Source organism: Alosa alosa, chromosome 2, assembly GCF_017589495.1.
Source record: "Alosa alosa isolate M-15738 ecotype Scorff River chromosome 2, AALO_Geno_1.1, whole genome shotgun sequence".
NCBI lineage: Eukaryota > Metazoa > Chordata > Actinopteri > Clupeiformes > Clupeidae > Alosa > Alosa alosa.
In genome coordinates, this window is record NC_063190.1 from 21,061,298 (window position 1) to 21,078,261 (window position 16,964).

The 16,964-nt window shown below is 38.6% G+C and overlaps 2 protein-coding genes across 6 annotated transcripts; both read right to left on the reverse strand.

Annotated features, from left to right (window-relative positions):
- Nucleotides 1-1,068: 1,068 nt before the first annotated feature.
- Nucleotides 1,069-9,721, reverse strand: zgc:171740 (uncharacterized protein LOC795694 homolog). 2 transcript variants are annotated; one of them, XM_048238167.1, is made up of 6 exons: nucleotides 9,560-9,721; nucleotides 7,593-7,771; nucleotides 5,987-6,559; nucleotides 5,479-5,689; nucleotides 4,638-4,667; nucleotides 1,069-3,990 (listed from the first exon to the last, which is right to left on the reverse strand). In XM_048238167.1, exons 2-6 carry the CDS (start codon nucleotides 7,761-7,763, stop codon nucleotides 3,809-3,811), a joined length of 1,167 nt encoding a protein of 388 aa, XP_048094124.1. In that variant the 5' UTR covers nucleotides 7,764-7,771; nucleotides 9,560-9,721; the 3' UTR covers nucleotides 1,069-3,808. The 2 variants fall into 2 exon arrangements, with proteins under 2 accessions (XP_048094124.1, XP_048094123.1); XM_048238166.1 differs by having other exon boundaries at nucleotides 1,069-3,993.
- Nucleotides 9,722-11,037: 1,316 nt separating this feature from the next.
- On the reverse strand, nucleotides 11,038-16,667 carry si:dkey-183i3.6 (LAT2 domain-containing protein). 4 transcript variants are annotated; one of them, XM_048237483.1, is made up of 12 exons: nucleotides 16,594-16,667; nucleotides 15,304-15,409; nucleotides 15,126-15,177; nucleotides 14,893-14,936; nucleotides 14,365-14,407; nucleotides 14,192-14,223; nucleotides 13,988-14,017; nucleotides 13,597-13,621; nucleotides 13,313-13,356; nucleotides 12,081-12,134; nucleotides 11,474-11,527; nucleotides 11,038-11,353 (listed from the first exon to the last, which is right to left on the reverse strand). In XM_048237483.1, the coding sequence occupies exons 2-12, from the start codon at nucleotides 15,404-15,406 to the stop codon at nucleotides 11,310-11,312; spliced, it is 525 nt and encodes a 174-aa protein (XP_048093440.1). In that variant the 5' UTR covers nucleotides 15,407-15,409; nucleotides 16,594-16,667; the 3' UTR covers nucleotides 11,038-11,309. The 4 variants fall into 4 exon arrangements, with proteins under 4 accessions (XP_048093440.1, XP_048093439.1, XP_048093438.1 ...); XM_048237482.1 differs by lacking the exon at nucleotides 16,594-16,667 and adding an exon at nucleotides 16,091-16,127; XM_048237481.1 differs by lacking the exon at nucleotides 16,594-16,667 and having other exon boundaries at nucleotides 15,304-15,573.
- Between the last annotated feature and the right edge of the window lie 297 nt (nucleotides 16,668-16,964).

Below are 16,964 nucleotides of genomic sequence, written 5' to 3' on the forward strand. Positions count from 1 at the left end.
TTGCCATATGAGAATAGAGCAAATGTTTTTTTATTATTATTATTATTATTATTTCCAGATAAAAACAGATTTGGTTTGGGCTGTGTATGCTTGTATGAGATTATGATTTATGTGGAAATAATTATTTCCAGAAAATTGTTGGCGTTACAATATGTACAAAACATTTACTGTCCCACTCAGCTTAAGTGCTTTGTCATAACACAGCTAAAGAGAAAATGAAGAACAGACATATTAAACAAATGGGCAAATAAAGATGAAATAAAACATGGAGTAAATAAGCAATAAAGAGGCAGTCGCTCTGTGCCAATATGGAGTCCCCTGAGGGAGAGGGGAAGTTTTACCACAGTGTATCGCCATAACCAGCCGGTTGATATCTATGCCTAGATTCATGATTCAAATGTTTTGGTAAATGGTGCCATACTTCAATTAGCAATGGCCAGATGAAGTCAGTATTATGAAATTATGAAAAATGATTAAAAAAAATATGAAAAATAAACAAATTAATTTTCCATATCCGTACAGCCAAATATGAGTCCAACAAACATACACACAGCCAGCCAAGTGCATGACAAATGAGAGGAAAGTGGTTGCTGATTTTGCCAAACCAATTTTGCCAATTTTAGCTAACTTTTCATGTCACATTCATCAAAAATATCATGCTACAAAAACAAATCATTAGTTTACATTTCGTCTGCCCTGTTAAGCACAACTATGTGCTCACACTGTCCTCTAATGGTGAAAGGATTAACAACATATTCTCAAAAAAGAATTTCAATGATTTCTGTAGGCAGAAAATCAATTAGTAAATTAGCAGAGTAAAAAAACAACAGTCAATTTTCAAACTGCATCAATAGTATCAGCAGATATTTTGTCTTTCACAAAAATTATTGAAATAGAAAAATAAATGTAATCATTGCTCCTCTGCGATGAGGGAGGTCATGTTGTATCTTGATGCAACAATGATGCATCTGGTAATATAGATCCAAACTGGTGGCCAATAGATAATCACAAATTCATATATTAGCTACAATTTAAAAAATCAGAGTCAAAACCAAAACGCCAGTAAAATCTGTGGTTCATTTCAGCACTTTTATTCATACAAAACTGTCAAACAAATTATTCAAAACGACAAGATAACAACGGTATATAATGATCATGTTTGTCAAAAATATAGAATTTGTCAGAATTATAAATCCTATGAGCTTGCATTGTAGACTTCAGAATCAACTCAGCATAAAGCCCATGGCTCAGGCTCAATCTTATACTATCCATCAATTCTATAGCCACAAGAAAGCAGTGCTGCAACATGCAAATCAACTGACAATCAATGAATGCAATGAATGCTAACACATCCCAGTTTAAATGGTATTTGGGGTATTAAACATTGTTAATAACAATGGTATATTATTATTATATTATTAATATTATATTATAATTAAATACCATTTAACTGTCATAAAAATTGAGACAACATAAACACAAGATATACCAAAAGGAGCCATTCCAAGTGTTTTATAGGGATCTAGAATAATGATAACTCTCCCATTTGCTTGCATGCATCCTCATTTCTGCTTGGCCCCATATACTTATATTAACAGCATGGACACACATCCTACAACATACTGCCTTGTCTAATATTGATTAGATTTTACTCTTGTTTTTTTTGTCACTGCACTCCACAGACATTGGATTAGCTTTAAGTACTTTGAGGTTAGAATAGTATTTATATTTTGAGGTTACTCCAGACAATCCACAAAATTTTACCTAAAATTTATACTTGGCTTTCACTTTTTTTTGAGATCATATAGCACAGACGGCAGAGGAACTACATAATTTGGCACACAAACAACAAAATTACATCCCAGTAATTTTAGGCAAATCGCATTACAGGTATTTGCAGCAGCTATTTTACTTATGAGGCTTTCAATCGTTCTGTGCCGTTTAATGTCTCTGCCTTGAATGTAGATTGTGTGATCGACTTCTGATTTCATTTGCAATACTACTTCGTAACCTTGAATGGAAGAGATTAGATTTGGTTGCCACACTGAACACTAACCCGGACAACTGCTTTGATAAATCCATACAAGTTTTCCACAAGAAATATTTGAAAACAAATAAATAAACAAACAAACCAACAAAACACTTGATCCAGTTTGAAAAAAAGTGACCAAGCTCAAGCTTAAAGCTTCGATGCTCTCTGGTAAGCATTGTCCTCCGAGCATAAATAAAACTGATGCATTTTTGGGGAAAGCACTTCCTGTAAACAAGGTCTTCTCAGACACTCGCTGGGTGTCTTTACTTTAATCCAAACGATCATGATGCCAAACAAGAATGAAGAATGTGAGGAATGAACCACAAAGACAAAATCCAATAGTAAGTTTCATTCCTCAAAATAAAAACATTTTGTCATAATAAAGATTTCTGCATTCATGTGTGCTGAACAGCATACAAAACAAAACAAACAAACAAACTAGCCTGTTTCTCTTTTGCGATGTACTGTAACTGTAAAAACTACGTATATGACCTTGACCTATAAGTTACATTCACCTCAAGCAGACTTGGACAGGAGCCATGTTTTTTGCCTCGGTGCATTCCAGTAAGTGCATCTCCATTCGGGTAAACATTGGATCATACATTCATCATCTATAAAACACACTAGACAAAAAAAATGTGATTTATTGTGTTCATACTATCACAAAAGACCATCTACAATGTGCCATTTGTAATTAAATCCTCAATGGGCAGATAAGGTACTTAATATGTTCTTAACATCTCTGAATTCTTCTATTAAGTGCTTGCTTTTGGTCATGAAAGAATATGGCAGAGGCACCATGAAGTGGAAAATCTGTTTTGGATTACTAGGGCCTAAAACTGCATGTTCCAAAATTACCCAATGTCCAGCACACTGGTACAAAGCGGTCCAGCTCTGCTTCTGAGATAAAGTTCCATCTCAGACAAATGATTGCACTCTATGAGGGTAAGTGACATAACTATAACTGCTTTGCTAAGCCGTCTTCTCTTCGCCACACATCACATTACAGAGAGATTGTCCTCTTCTGACAGACTGAAATACAGACAGGGAGAGATATATCTAATGCTACTTAGATCTGCTTCAGAAGTGCACAGTAGCCTGCAGATAAACCCTGCTTGCAGAATGATAGGCATCTGCTTCATTGTCTCCATATACCCCATCTGTATTGCAGATGCACTTTGACCATTTTTACACAGTCCCGGTATCTGAACAGACTGGCTACCACATAGGATTCTGGGTAAACTTCACTTCTGCTGGCCTCAGTGACACATTAAACAAACCCCACCTTAGGAGACCCTTTTTGAGAAAGTGGTTCAACTAGAAAGTCTGAGAAGCTCGTCCTGGACCCTGTATCTAAATTCCACTGAGGGAACGTCTTAAGTGCACCATGATATCTCACTACATGTTTCCAAAATAAGACATGTTTATGTGATTTCAACACGTTAGTGAGCATGAGTGTGTCAGAAACCTCACAAAGGTACTGTCCTGTCTCTGGAATGCCAGAAAGTCTGTGAATGTTGCAGCATTTAAGATAGAAAGTCAAAACATAACAGAGGGAGAAAGACAGAAAAAGAGTGACTCAGAGAGAAATAGTAAGAGAAAGAGAGACAGATGAGAAGAGAAAGAGAGAGAGGTAAAGAGATTGCTTGTTATTGAATTCTGTGTATGTGTTGGGTAAGTGTGTGTAAATGAGAAACAGAAACGATGCATGCTAAAGACCTACAGTAGCCTCCAGTGGGCTGCTGAACTTCCTCCCGTCCCGCCCTGCATGCCACGTTACGACCTGAAGACGTGCACGGCCCGCACCACGTACTGCCTGCAGATGGGGCACTCGCTCATGCGCTTGCCACACTTGCTGCAGGTCACCATGTGGCCGCACTCCAGCAAGACGCAGTCGATGGGCGAGTCCATGCAGATCCGGCACAGATTCTCCTCATCTCCTTTAGAACTGGCTGGCTCTGCTGAGACAGGAGGTGGTCACAGTTATAATACAAGAATTGTAATAATAGCTGCTTTCAGACCTACATGTAAGTCTGCATGTTCTGCGGCTGTCAAGCGATTGGGTCAAATATCTGAACAGCATAACCGAACTCTGAACTCTGTTACACTACTCCCCTCCTAGTATTTCCAACGGACATTATGTAAATGAGCTTGTGTCTGATCATGTGCGTGTTCAACCTGTTCAACCACACGGAGATTCTGTTAATGTGCGTCGGTGTCTTTCACACATATGACTGCATAATGTTAGCATCACCTATTTGAATCACCTGAAGGGTCGGACCCCTGTTTGACAAAGCTCTGCATATACTGCGGAGGACTGAAAGCAGCTATAGATTAAGGTAGACCTAAAGAGAGGACTTTAGTTTCCTACACTGTGACATAGCAGTTCCAATCATTCATACTGTTTCTCTATCCGTTTAGCAAGTATTTGTCATTTTGGAAATGATTTGATTTGTAATTTCTTAGATAACTCAGAATTTGATGTAATTTCTTAGAGGACTTACTTCTTAGATGACAATTTAGGATGTTCACAATGAAAAGCATCTGTGAATATGGTAGGATGGTCATTTTGATCACTGATTATGTAAATGCCAATACTACATACCCGCTTCAGCTTCCAGTTTAGCATTTGTAACTGAAGAAAGAAATACAGATGGAATTCAGTAAAATACATGAAAAAGAACAAGATGATTCAACACTGAACTGACTCTAGTGTTCAACAGAACACTGAATTGACTGAGATAATCATCCAATTAATCCAACTAACAATTAAAATAGACAAAACAGAACCTATGAATGCTCAGGTTATATTTAAATTCAAATTTAAATTTAGACAATATTACTTAAATGTATACTGTGGAGACTGAACATATTAACACATTGTGGTTTAATACTGTATAATTTGAGAGATCAAACAGCTATCGCAGCAAAAGAAGTTAATGAATTCAATTAGTAGCACTAGTGAGAAAGCTTATGCCATGCAATTATTTTGTTTACTGTTCACAAGCCCAGTATAGACAAATGGCAGGTCAAATGCTGAACACTCTCATTTGTGCTAATTCTATTTTCCGACAACAAAATGTTCTACACCAGTGAAGTGGTATTAAAGAGGGGTTTTAAACAGACGAAGTGCTCAACAAGAGCCAGGAGTGGTGCCTCAGGAACTCAACAAGCACTAAGAGAGTCACCTCTGCTACCTCTTTTTCACAGGTTACTCACCCGCAGTTTCACAGTATGCAAAAATCACTAATTGAATTCAAGCAGGTGCACGCGTGAATATACTGTATTTTATCATCCAAAACGGTTCAGCTTTGCGCCAAGACCACAGTTAACTTGTCTTGGTGCTTTCTCTAAGGGTATCACGGATCAAGTTTAAGATGGGCTGTGTAAAGCGGCTTGAGACATATGCTTATGTTATGATGCTTAGTAAAATGTTATGAACTCACCCAGATTCTGCAGGTCTTTCTGGTCGTTATAGAGACGAGTGACCCGTTCGCTGAGCTCCCACTTCTCGCAGCAGTCTTGGTAGTTGACCAGGTTATGGGACAGAATCTCCTTCAGCTGCTTCACGCTTAGGCCGTCAATGTCCTCTACGCAGCTGAGGTCGGACAGGGAGGTCCGGTGCCCTGGAGCCAGCGCTTCCTCGCCCTCTGAGGACTGAAGGACACCCTGGGGTCAAGCACACCACTCTGAACACTTCCAACCTCATACCGATGACTGTGAGGATTCATAAATTAATGTTATCAATAATGGAAAGTTTGTAATAATTAATAATAATTCATGCTAATTTATGTTAATTACTTCTGTCAAGCTGATGAAACTTTAAAGGTGCGGCAGGTAACATTGCCTCGAAAAAATGCAAAGCAGGTACATGGTATAAATAAAACATTTCAAAAGAAATGGCTAACAGAATTCCCTTCTAGAGTCTGCGTATTACAAATCCATTGAATTTACCTCTTCGTCATCTTCCTCTTCTTCTTCCTCCCCCTCAGCCTCCTCTTCGTCGCCTTCTTCCTCCTCCTGCCCCACTTCCACTGCTTCGTCCTCTTCCTCCCCACCCTCTTCCTCTTCCTCCCCCTCCTCCTCTTCTTCTTCATCCTCTTCCTCCTCCTCTTCCTCCCCCTCATCTTCCTCATCCTCCTCCTCCTCTGTGAGCTGCTCCGATTCCAGCTCCACCAGCTGATCGTGCAGCGTTGGCGGCCCCTCTGCTGCGTGCTGGCGCAGCGCGGGCGGCAGCTGCGCGGCGGCGGCCATGTCACTGCTGCTGCTGCTGCTGCTGCTGGGTGGCGGCGTCTGCTGGCTCAGCACCAGCTCCACCAGCTCCTCCTTCTCGCGGCACATCTGGGTGGGCACCTCGTGCAGGTGGAGGTAGTCGCGCAGCTCGCGCACCTTTAGCCGCATGAGCTGCGCACGCTCAAACAGCGTGCCCTGAAAGCGCCGGCACGTCAGGCACATCATGCGCCGCCGAGGCTCCAGCTGCACCGAGCAGCGGCCACAGAAGTTCTTCTTGCAGTCGGCGCATACGTGCTGCAGGACAGGAAGGGACGGGACAAGACGGCAGAGCAGAGACAGAGTTTCAGTGACTGAGAGACTGCCTATATGCAGGGACACTGTGAGAAATGTTGGGCCTTATGAAAGAATATAATATTGCCCCTCGGTCCTGATAATAATAATGTTGGTCATTATGCTAAATGAGGGCCGCCGGTCAGTGCGGGGCCCTTGGAAGTGTCCTACCTTTCCCCCAACACACTTTGCCCCTGTTTACATGTAACAAATTGAAATCAACACATTCATGTTATTGTTGCTGGCTAGTCAGGTTTCGCTCTTTGTTTCTTGTGCGCACATTTCACTAATTTACTTGCCGTTTTTTGCCAGTACTAGTCTAGGTCCTTTACTCGTTATCTTTCTCATATGTTTTCCTTTAATTCCATTAGAGTACCATACATTTCATGAAAAAGAATGAGATTGTATCTGAGATCAATGCAATGCAAAGCAGAACAGTCAGCAGTTCTTTCTTTTTCACTTCGTGCACATCTCCTCAAGTCATAGACCAATAAGAACATTTACTGGACATGAAACATGAAACAATGTATTAGTTTCATTTTTGCTGTGCATTTCACTTTATCGGTGGCTCATACAGTAGCCTTTTTTTTTTTTTTTTTTAGAGAAAATGCAACCTGCCCAAAGAAAACCCCCAGCCTTCCCTCAAGAGGGCATGTACCCCTGCAGAGTTCACAAGAGAAACCACGGCTTCCTGCCTGACACACGTTGTAGTATAAGTCTGATGAACTGGGTCAAACCGAAAAGACATCTGTTGTGACATCTGACAGATAGTGTGACATTTACCCCATTGTGAGACCAAAGCATATAACGCTGTGTTTAAGTGACACAGTATGTTTTATTAGACAACAATGAATCAGTACATGACTCTAAACAGCTAAGGGCGTTTGGTTGAAAATTTTAATGTAGAACTTCACCACACTTCTCCAAACTACAGCCCCATTTTATAAAAAATCACATTCTAATACGTAGATATACAAGAAGGTAGCATCAACCTTACCTGTCTTGCGATGGTGTCAAAATGGCCCCCGCAGGCCTTGCACAAGTGTTCGGGAAACTCTGGGGTTGGGCTGAAGCCCGAGTTTGTAAAGGCCTGGCGCCATGAGCTGCCGTTTTCTTCCACTGTGGCGGTGATTCCAGTACAGAGCCAGCTACAACAGAAAGGCCTCATGCTCCTGCCTGTATAGGAAACAACAGCACACAACATCGCAACACACACACACATCATTAAATCCAGTGACTGATCATGAACATGTTGTAAATGAAGCAACTGATACATTTTCACTGTCTGAATTAACTTCTGAGTATGTAGTAATATAATTAAATATTGCATGGTGGGATTCATTTCACATTTTCAACCAAAACATTTACCATCTTCCCAGACCATGCTTCTTTTATTATTTTGTATATTTGTACATATGATGTTTATCACTAGACAGTTAGGAGTGTAAAGGTATGCATATTCATACCGAACCATTTAGGTACAGGACGTTCAATATAAATGTGTACTGTACGTATTGAATGCAGTCTTAAACAGTAATCAACAGCAGGCTTTTTTGCATGCGGGTCATGTTTAAAATTCAAGTTTTATAAAAACATATTAAGTGGCAGACATCAGTTTAGTTAATTAACGTCAAAAAAACATCGGACACCTTTTGAAAATACTATTCCTGCTAAAATGTGCCGAGAATCAGCAATATTGTTAGTGGATGATAGGTTAGCAGTACTTACAGACTTACTGTTGCAAAAAAATAACCGAACCGTGACCCGAGGTACCTACCAAATCGTGTTTTTTGTGTACTGTTACACCCCTACTAGACAGAGACACGGGACAATTGGCAAACTGGAACGAATAGAACACTCTCTTGGTCACTTTTCTTTTGGCTGCAAAATTATGAGCAGTCTAATGACAGTCTTCTTTAAATAAACCAGTTAACAGCTGTCATTAGCAACTTCATTGGATGTTGCTCTCAACAAATCCGCATACAGGAATGTATATATGAAAGTACAAAGGAGATCAAGTTCTGTTAAGGTGTGGTCATGTTACTGACTTGGCTGATTACCATGGATAGTGCTACCTTTCCATGTTGCCTTAAAGACACTATAGCCTTCTGTTGCATCAAATAAATATATATATGAACATCTTAATTTGGTGGTTTCCTCGTTGGATAGATATTCATTGTGCCGTGCCACTTTTTCTGAGTCCTGGCAAACCTCTGCTATAGTTCTTAACATAAATATGAGTTGAATGTAGTGATACTGTATATATATATATATATATATATATATATATATTTCCAAACGTATTCCAATATTAAAGTATTTTCTAAATGTGAAATAAACTTTACTGCATTCAGGCATTGTTAAAGTTGTGGGGTACTAAAGGACACCAAAATGTGGATGAGACTGAATGCCATTTATTGTCATGTTTATCCCAAGAAAGGTTATGATGGCACTGCAAAGGAGTGCAGTTTTTTAACTGCTTGAAACAAACATGCACACGCACACATCCGCACCACTCCCACCACACACACACACACACACACACACACGTGCGCGCGCGCACACACACACACGCGCGCGCGCTCACACACCAACATCAAATAAGCTATTACATACATAAGATATTCCACACTCCATACAGATATTCCATATAACAATATGAATTACCATTGTGCTAATTGCAGGCAACTGCATTCTGTCTAGGCAACTGAGTGGCATAGCGACATCAATACAATTGCCCATCAGTAAGTAGACTACACGTTAAGTGACAAATGCAAGCGTTTACGCCGACATGTTTTATTAACGCGGTTGTCTTGTGCACAAGCTTGTAGATGCAGTTCTGCTACAAGTCTGTGGCCACCAGAACCGAAGACACCATAGTCACTCGCAGAAAAGGTTGTAGCCTAATACTGCATGCTACTGTCCGTGTAGAATATTTCTTTTCGAAATGCGAAACGACCTTACCTAGATGACCCGGAGCAAATCTTTCTTGAAATTGCCATCTCCTTTGTAGGACTTTTCAGTGTAAAATAGCAATAAACGATCTTTCAAGTGAAGCCTAACGCTCATTTATCCTTAGTGGGCTCATTGTCCGACCACATTCCGCAAGCAGCATCCCTTGCTGAAAGTGGGGAGATGTGACGTAATGGTTTGAAAAGGAAATGATGCAGTGCACAGGCAAGCGGCTCTTTGAGTCTAGTCTGGCGGGAAGATGATGTGAGGATTTGGGTATCAGTGGAATAAACTGGTGGAATATGAGGCCTATTAAAAGTGTTGGTTACGCATTCAGTATCTGTAGTCATCCGATTTCTGTTTACGTTTTTACTGCCAGGAGGCTAAATAAGTGAAAGAGTAGCCAATTGATCATTAATCTGGTTCAATATATCCAGTGACAGAGGGAGCGACATTACATTCCTTCGCTTTTATCCTCATGAGGAAGGAATCCTTCTCTCTTGATTTGGGGTGAGGAGTTTAATATTAATTTATGAGTTTAAGCATTCATTTAATGTTCAAATGTCCGTGTGTTTCTTCAGGTCTACACTGAAAAGGCATTTACATCAGCAACATTGCAGTGATGTGTAGCCTAGTTGACACGCAAAAACCCACAATTTGTGGCCTAGAAATCTAGACGCACCCTAGCGGCAGAAAATGTAATGTGGGTCTGGCTCGTCAGACATAATGTGCACCCTATTGGTAAAATTGGTTGTGAGTGCCATATTTTGTCCAAGTCAATGATGCAAAATCTAAGGGAATATTATACCTGGATTGTGTAAATTTGATAGGCCGTCTCTGCCTCTATCTTTGTTGTGATGATTTTAGCTTTCATGATATCAACATTTTTGATAAGGAATTCCTAGTATTATAGATAGAAGATTTACCTTCAAAAACAAAATCTCTAACAAATCAATCTTTGTGGGATAAAAACATCACCGACAGAACAGCCTTCGAGAACATTTTACTGGGGATATCAAGCAAGGATGTCCTTCATCAGTGTTTCATTGAATTAGGCCCACAACAACTCCAGAAGGCTCAACAGTGATACCTGGGATCCCAGAATGCCCCCAACACACACACACACACACACTCATGATGGATTCTCTGCCAACAAATGCCAACCAATTCTTCGGTCATTATACTTTGTTACTGTGGCCGTATCTTCAATTTCCCCTTGGTATAAATAATATAGTAGGCCTATCTATCTATCTATCTATCTATCTATCTATCTATTTAATCCAATCAGCAACATAACAGCAACACAGGTTAATCAAAAGTTAAATGTGGAATGAGCAGAGCCACACACACGATTATAGAGCCCTATACAGCGACAATTGTCTCAGTTATGTTTGCGACAGGAGGCTCATGCAATGATGACTGATGAGTTTTTTTTTTAAATGCAGAAAGTGTTGAAAAGGCTGTTTCCATTGAAATGGCAACAAAGAATGTGCGAACAATTCTTTAATTAAAACATATGGTTACAGTTAAACATGTTAAAATGACACAATAACAACTGACTTAAAATGAAACAATAATAATATACATTTTATTAAAGAGAGTCAGAGGAGTTGAAAGTAACATGGTTCTCTTCTGTTGGTGAGATGTGTGTCAGTACTTTGACATAAAAGTTTTGACTAGAACCACCACTGGTGTTGCCTCCACTTTGAAAGGTCAAATGTTTCACAGTGTAGAAATAATTTACATTTAGTGAAGTGCAAGGTCAGGTCTCTCCTTGGTTGACATAATCTGGTTCATCTAGTTCATCTGAAAAACAGTTTATGTCAGAATAGCATATCATCTTGTTCCAAAAGTAATACATTATTATAATTATGGAAACCATGTTGAGGAAACATGTTTGAGGAAACAACAGATGTAAGAACTAACCCTCAGTTATCTCATTGTGCACCAGGAAATCGGCATTTTCATAATCTGATCCATCTGTAAGAATTTTAAATACCCTTATCTTGAACGTTTTTAAATACAATTTGTTAGGCTACAAAACAAGTAACAGGAACTGTACACAATAGTAACAAAGACATGTGAATGTATCAGACAAAATTACACTGTCTGTATTGTAAAAACATAGAGATTCTAAGGGATAAAATAAAATAAAAATAATGATTCAATATATATGTTTGGGGAAAAAAGACCTGAATTGGCCTCAAAAATTTTATTACACTATTCTTTGGATGACATAATCTTTTCAACCACCCCAAAAACATTATACTATGCTTTAGTGGTTAATAGAAATGTAGTATGTGTGCAATCTAAAAATGGATTAAACTTGAATCAAGTTTATTCAAGAGTCACAGAAGAAAAAGCTTTTTTTAGTAGAAAACCTGTGTATTTGTGTGTGTGTGTGTGTGTGTGTGTGTGGACATAATTGCATCTTTATTCATATTGCATCGTGAAGCCTTAGAGATGAATAAAAGAGCTAAATATTTTCTATAGAAAATGATGACGCAATTGTAAGAAATGTAAGGTCACCTACCAGATTGATGTTTGATCGAAGATGTAGGAAAGACATTTTCGTATGAGCACTGATCTGGTAGAGAAATACACTTTTGTTAAACAGGAAAGTTATTGCACCATAAATAATTTTTCCAAAACATGTTTGTGAGCTCTGAGCCCACCACTTCCACTGGTTAGAGTTAGAAAGACTAGTTTTGTTTTTTCCATTCTTCTGCAGTGGGCGTTTAAGTGGGTGGGTGTATATGTGTGCATATTTCCAGGCCTGCAATATTTTTATTGGCACAATAATCATAACACAGGTCGAGTATTGGTGGGTTGCCACGTTCATGCATTCCCATATGTAAGAGGTATGGAACATAAGTGTGTGGTGTTTTACGTACCACATATATTCTAATTTGGTATGGTGAGACTTTGAGAAGTGTCAAAAAGACCTATGAAGGTCACATCTGAAGAGCATGTTAAAATGTCTAAACAAAGCAGATGTCGATGCCGACTCTGACAGCACACTGTCGTGTTGTGAATATGGACACAACAAGTCTCTGTTCCCCTTCGTTCCCCATCATGAACCTAGTTACTAAATCCATGTGCAATTGGTCAGTTAGAATCACAAGCTTACACGTGTGCAATACCAGAATGAATTGTAAATAACATCGAAGAATCATAATCACTGACAGAAATGCACATCAGTCTACAACATCCATTTTACACTGGCTTTTCTGATCACTTGATTAAGAGTCTTCATTATTCAAAAAGACCCATTAGCACAGATATTTTATATTTTGAGTAATGCCATATTAATCTAGAGGATCACAGGCATGTCAAATAGAAGACAAGCCAGTCTTTGTTTTTCAACAGTAAAATACAAACTTTGTGAATTTCACGTAATGTAGCCTATACCCCTTTTCCGTGAATTTTGTGACATACTGGAACCCATTTAGCACAAAGGGAGTACCCAATTTGTCAAAAACCACAAGCGTTATATTCGTTACGTTATACAAACAACATTAGTGCAAAACCAGACATTCCGGGCATGCATCGGCAATTTTAGACTACGGTAGCATCAAAATGTGTTTGGAGTCATTATTTAAAGGTAGAAGAACCACATTGTGTTGCTTTAACTGAAAGAATCCATGATTCCACATGGTTGTATGAAAGTGCATAAAATAAGTGTGGAACTCATATAGGTGAATTAAGAGTCTTTGTTTCTTTTGGTGTGAAATGACTTGTAAGATGTATATCTTTAACACTTACCTTCCTCAGGGTCATTTCCGTATAAATTAGTTGGAATGGGATCTCTGTGGAAGAAATATTTTAGCTCGTCATAACAACTTCTATAATAATTTGAGCATAGAAGTGAAACCGGTAAATAGGAAATGGTAAATAGGAAGATGTATGTCTATCTATATGTTTACTGTAATATGATATATATTCCATATAGGGGAGTTGAAATAAGGTTAGTCTAATGGCATCACCAGGCAAACACTGGTAACATTATTCATAAAATGGCAATGTATGTTGTAAGAGGTTTTACTTACACATAGGTGGGCTCACAAGTACCAACTAAAAGTTGATGAGGGGACACAATAATGTTGTGATTAGGTAACTGTTAGCTGTACAGTTGGGTGTGAAATGTAAGATATATCATTTGTCATATTGAAAATGTTTAAATGATGTCATACAGAGCACCCAGAGGAACATGGTGAGAATTCTTTTTGAGGTGAAAACATTTTTAAGTTAGTTTCCTAACAATATTTTTACATTCCCTTGAAATACTTTTCCGTTTCCTTCCGTTTCGTATCCTTTTGAAAATATATTGTGAGGGAATGCAAAAGTTATTCCAAGGGAATGCAAAACAAAAATCTAGATCAGAACACTGAAAGAAAATACACTGAAATTAAAAAAAAGAAAATGAAAAGCAAAACTCACATTCTTCAATATTTTGGTAGCTAGCTTGCCCTGTTGGAAAACATTTTAGTATTTTATTTACAAATACATACAGTCATCAATGATTAATTCCCAATATATTCCCTAATAACAAAATATTTTCCGTAGGCTGATGCTTTAATGAAAATTTTAGTATAATTTCCCACTCTCCCGCCAATACAAACAAAGCCAAAGGCTGAAGCATACCTTCTGGTGTAGTGACGGCAACGTCTATGGGCCTGATAGATAAATAAATTGAAATAAACAATCTTTTTATTTAATTTTTTTTTTTTTTTTAATTCTTTTGAAAACCAAAACCATATAAATGAGTGTAACCTGAAGTTAAACATGATTAATAGAGAGATATTCTGGTAACATACTCCTCTGGTTGAGGCCTCCTGGAAATCTGATTGTGTTTCGTAACTGAAAAAGAAGGAATTATGAAAGTCCTGTATAGATAGCACTCAATCAAGACCATTTCAGTAGCCACCTGCTGTTTACTGTCCAAAAGTCTGAGGTACATGTCCTTGTTTTTCACCAAAATAGTCAGAAATATAACGAATAGGAGACATTGGTTTGAAACTGAACTGATTGATTCAACGGAAATAATAATTGCATCCTTCCATTGGAAATAATAATTGCATCCAATTATTGCTTTCATCAATAATTGCTCGAGTTTTCTTCCAAAAGCATGAAAATTCCTAAGTGACCCCAAGCTTCTGGTCATTAATGTGCATTTGGCACTTGTCTTCAGATATCGTCCTTTCCTTTTCGCATGGTGTGGCACCCCACAAGGTAATCAGCAATCATCACCTAATATGGCGTGAGAGGTAATGAGAGGCCTTCCACTAATAATGAGGTTTGCTGCTCAAGGTCCTCTCTTATGCGAATATTGGCCACAATCTCACCTGTTTTGGACCGAGTTACAGCAAACCTGCTTCCCTCGCGTTGACTATGGAAGAGAAGAATTTAGATTTGTAGACACTACATAATATTAAAAATATATACACAAGACAATACAGGTATCTTCATTCAATATTCTGGTCTGAAGGCAGATTTACATTACAGCCAAGAGGTCTTTATGGTATGAGATATGGACAGCCAATAACAGACCATTGCTAGATCTTTTTGCGGAACTCACATCACTGGTGGTTCTCTCGGATCATATAGTTGATTCTCTTCTTGTTTTATCTCTGTAAAATACATAAACATGTACCTCCGACTTTAGCGAAATGTCTCGAATGAAGCTTGTAAGATCATGGAAGATAATGGAATGATAGTAGAGGCATTTAAATAACTGTAGCATTTTAGAAACTCACTCCTTTTCCTTCGGCACCAAAAACAAATCACATATACCACCCCCAGAGATGCGAGGGACACCACAGCCAGGGCCAACCCTTGCTGGCCTGGAGTGGGAAGCATGTTCTGGAAGGGCACAAAATCATTACCATGCATCCATAGTTGGATTAAGACCATCCACAGCTGAACCAATGCTGATCCTATTGACCTATTAAATGTAGTTGAATGCTGAATTTATTGTGGTCAGGCCACCACACAGAACAAGACCTAAATCTGTTTATGATTTCATTGAGACAGGTGGCAAGTCCTCGGCACATATTGTATTGTTATAAAGATACAGCATATCTAAATGCATCTTCTATGTGTCATTAACATTTTATGACATTATACATTATAAAATTATAACATGGTTAGTCAGGGTTTTTGTCCATTTTCTCATGCTATATAGCACATGAGATATACAGAACGCATACTGAAATTTAGTCCAGTTGGCTATACATAATCTTGAAGAAAAAATATTCCTTCTATCATTCTGAAGTCTTAACGCTCTATTATTTCATATGACTATTATTTCAGACACAGAAGGCCAAAAAGTTAGATAAATCCAGATTCAAAACATTTTTATATTTTTTATCCAGGACTCTACAGACAAGTATTTAATTACACAAATATTACTTCTAAAAGCTATCTTCCTTAAGTACTGCCTTTGCAGAAAGAGCCTCAAACAATGAAGAGCATTATTACATGTTTCTCCGTTTACTGCAACAGCAATGACAATGTGAAAAAAAATCAGATATTTCAAATTACCTTATAAAAGTGGGCACTTTTAGTTTACTCCATTTAGCAAGAAGTCTCTTCCACTGACTGACTAAATGAGTGACTGACTCACAGTACATAGAAGAGAAACGCAAGCATGACTTTTTCCTGTTTCAAACTGACTACTAAACCACATCCGTGCATCACTGTGCTGGACAACAGAAAGTAGACCACCTAAGCTCTACATCTTGCAAGGTTGCAGGAAGTGACATAGAGGATGTTTCTATAGCCAACAGCCCAGAGCATAATAACTTAAAGCTATGTTTAACTTTGAAGCCTAAATAGTGTCTTTGTTGTGCATCAGCACTGACATTGGAACTTTCTGCTTACTTGTAGACATTGAGTTTTCTGTCTGATTAAAAGACATTGAGCTGACACTCTAGGAACCATTTAATACCACTGGTATTGTTATAAACATCGGACAATAACCTCCACCATCATCAAACATGTTCATGTCCACCTTACCGTGATCACAGAATTCATAGTTTACCCACCTCTTATTTTACCCTGCTTGTAACAGCAGAGCAGTGTGAGGCCATGCACATCCCATTTGGATGGGTGCAGGATCTAAAAGGATATAGGATACCAGAGATCAGCGATGATCCACACATCAAGGAGCTCCTATTAAAGTTGTTTTTGTATTTTGCAGTGACGTTTCGAGCCCCTATGGCTCATCCTCAGACTTAACAAATATTATGGAGTCACCATCTTAAATACTTGGTGTGCTGATCATCTCTTGTGCCCTTGTAATAGCTGTAATAATCAGTTTTGAAACCCTGTGATGTGAAACCCTGACCTGGGACTCAGGAAGAGAGCAGAAAATGAAGACCTGAAAGACTTTGGCACCACACAATGATGTGTTGTA

What these genes read in the sequence shown, in the direction of transcription:
- zgc:171740 (XM_048238166.1), bottom strand. Translation starts at nt 7,763, where the DNA reads ATGAGGCCTTTCTGTTGTAGCTGGCTCTGTACTGGAATCACCGCCACA. An exon ending in AAGAGGAAGATGACGAAGAG is followed by an intron (nt 5,690 to 5,986) that starts GTAAATTCAATG and finishes GGTGTCCTTCAG; the next exon opens with TCCTCAGAGGGCGAGGAAGC. An exon ending in GAAAGACCTGCAGAATCTGG is followed by an intron (nt 4,668 to 5,478) that starts GTGAGTTCATAA and finishes TTCTTTCTTCAG; the next exon opens with TTACAAATGCTAAACTGGAA.
- si:dkey-183i3.6 (XM_048237480.1), bottom strand. Translation starts at nt 14,711, where the DNA reads ATGACCAGAAGCTTGGGGTCACTTAGGAATTTTCATGCTTTTGGAAGA. An exon ending in AGGAGGCCTCAACCAGAGGA is followed by an intron (nt 14,224 to 14,364) that starts GTATGTTACCAG and finishes TTTATCTATCAG; the next exon opens with GCCCATAGACGTTGCCGTCA. An exon ending in GCACAATGAGATAACTGAGG is followed by an intron (nt 11,354 to 11,473) that starts GTTAGTTCTTAC and finishes ACTGTTTTTCAG; the next exon opens with ATGAACTAGATGAACCAGAT.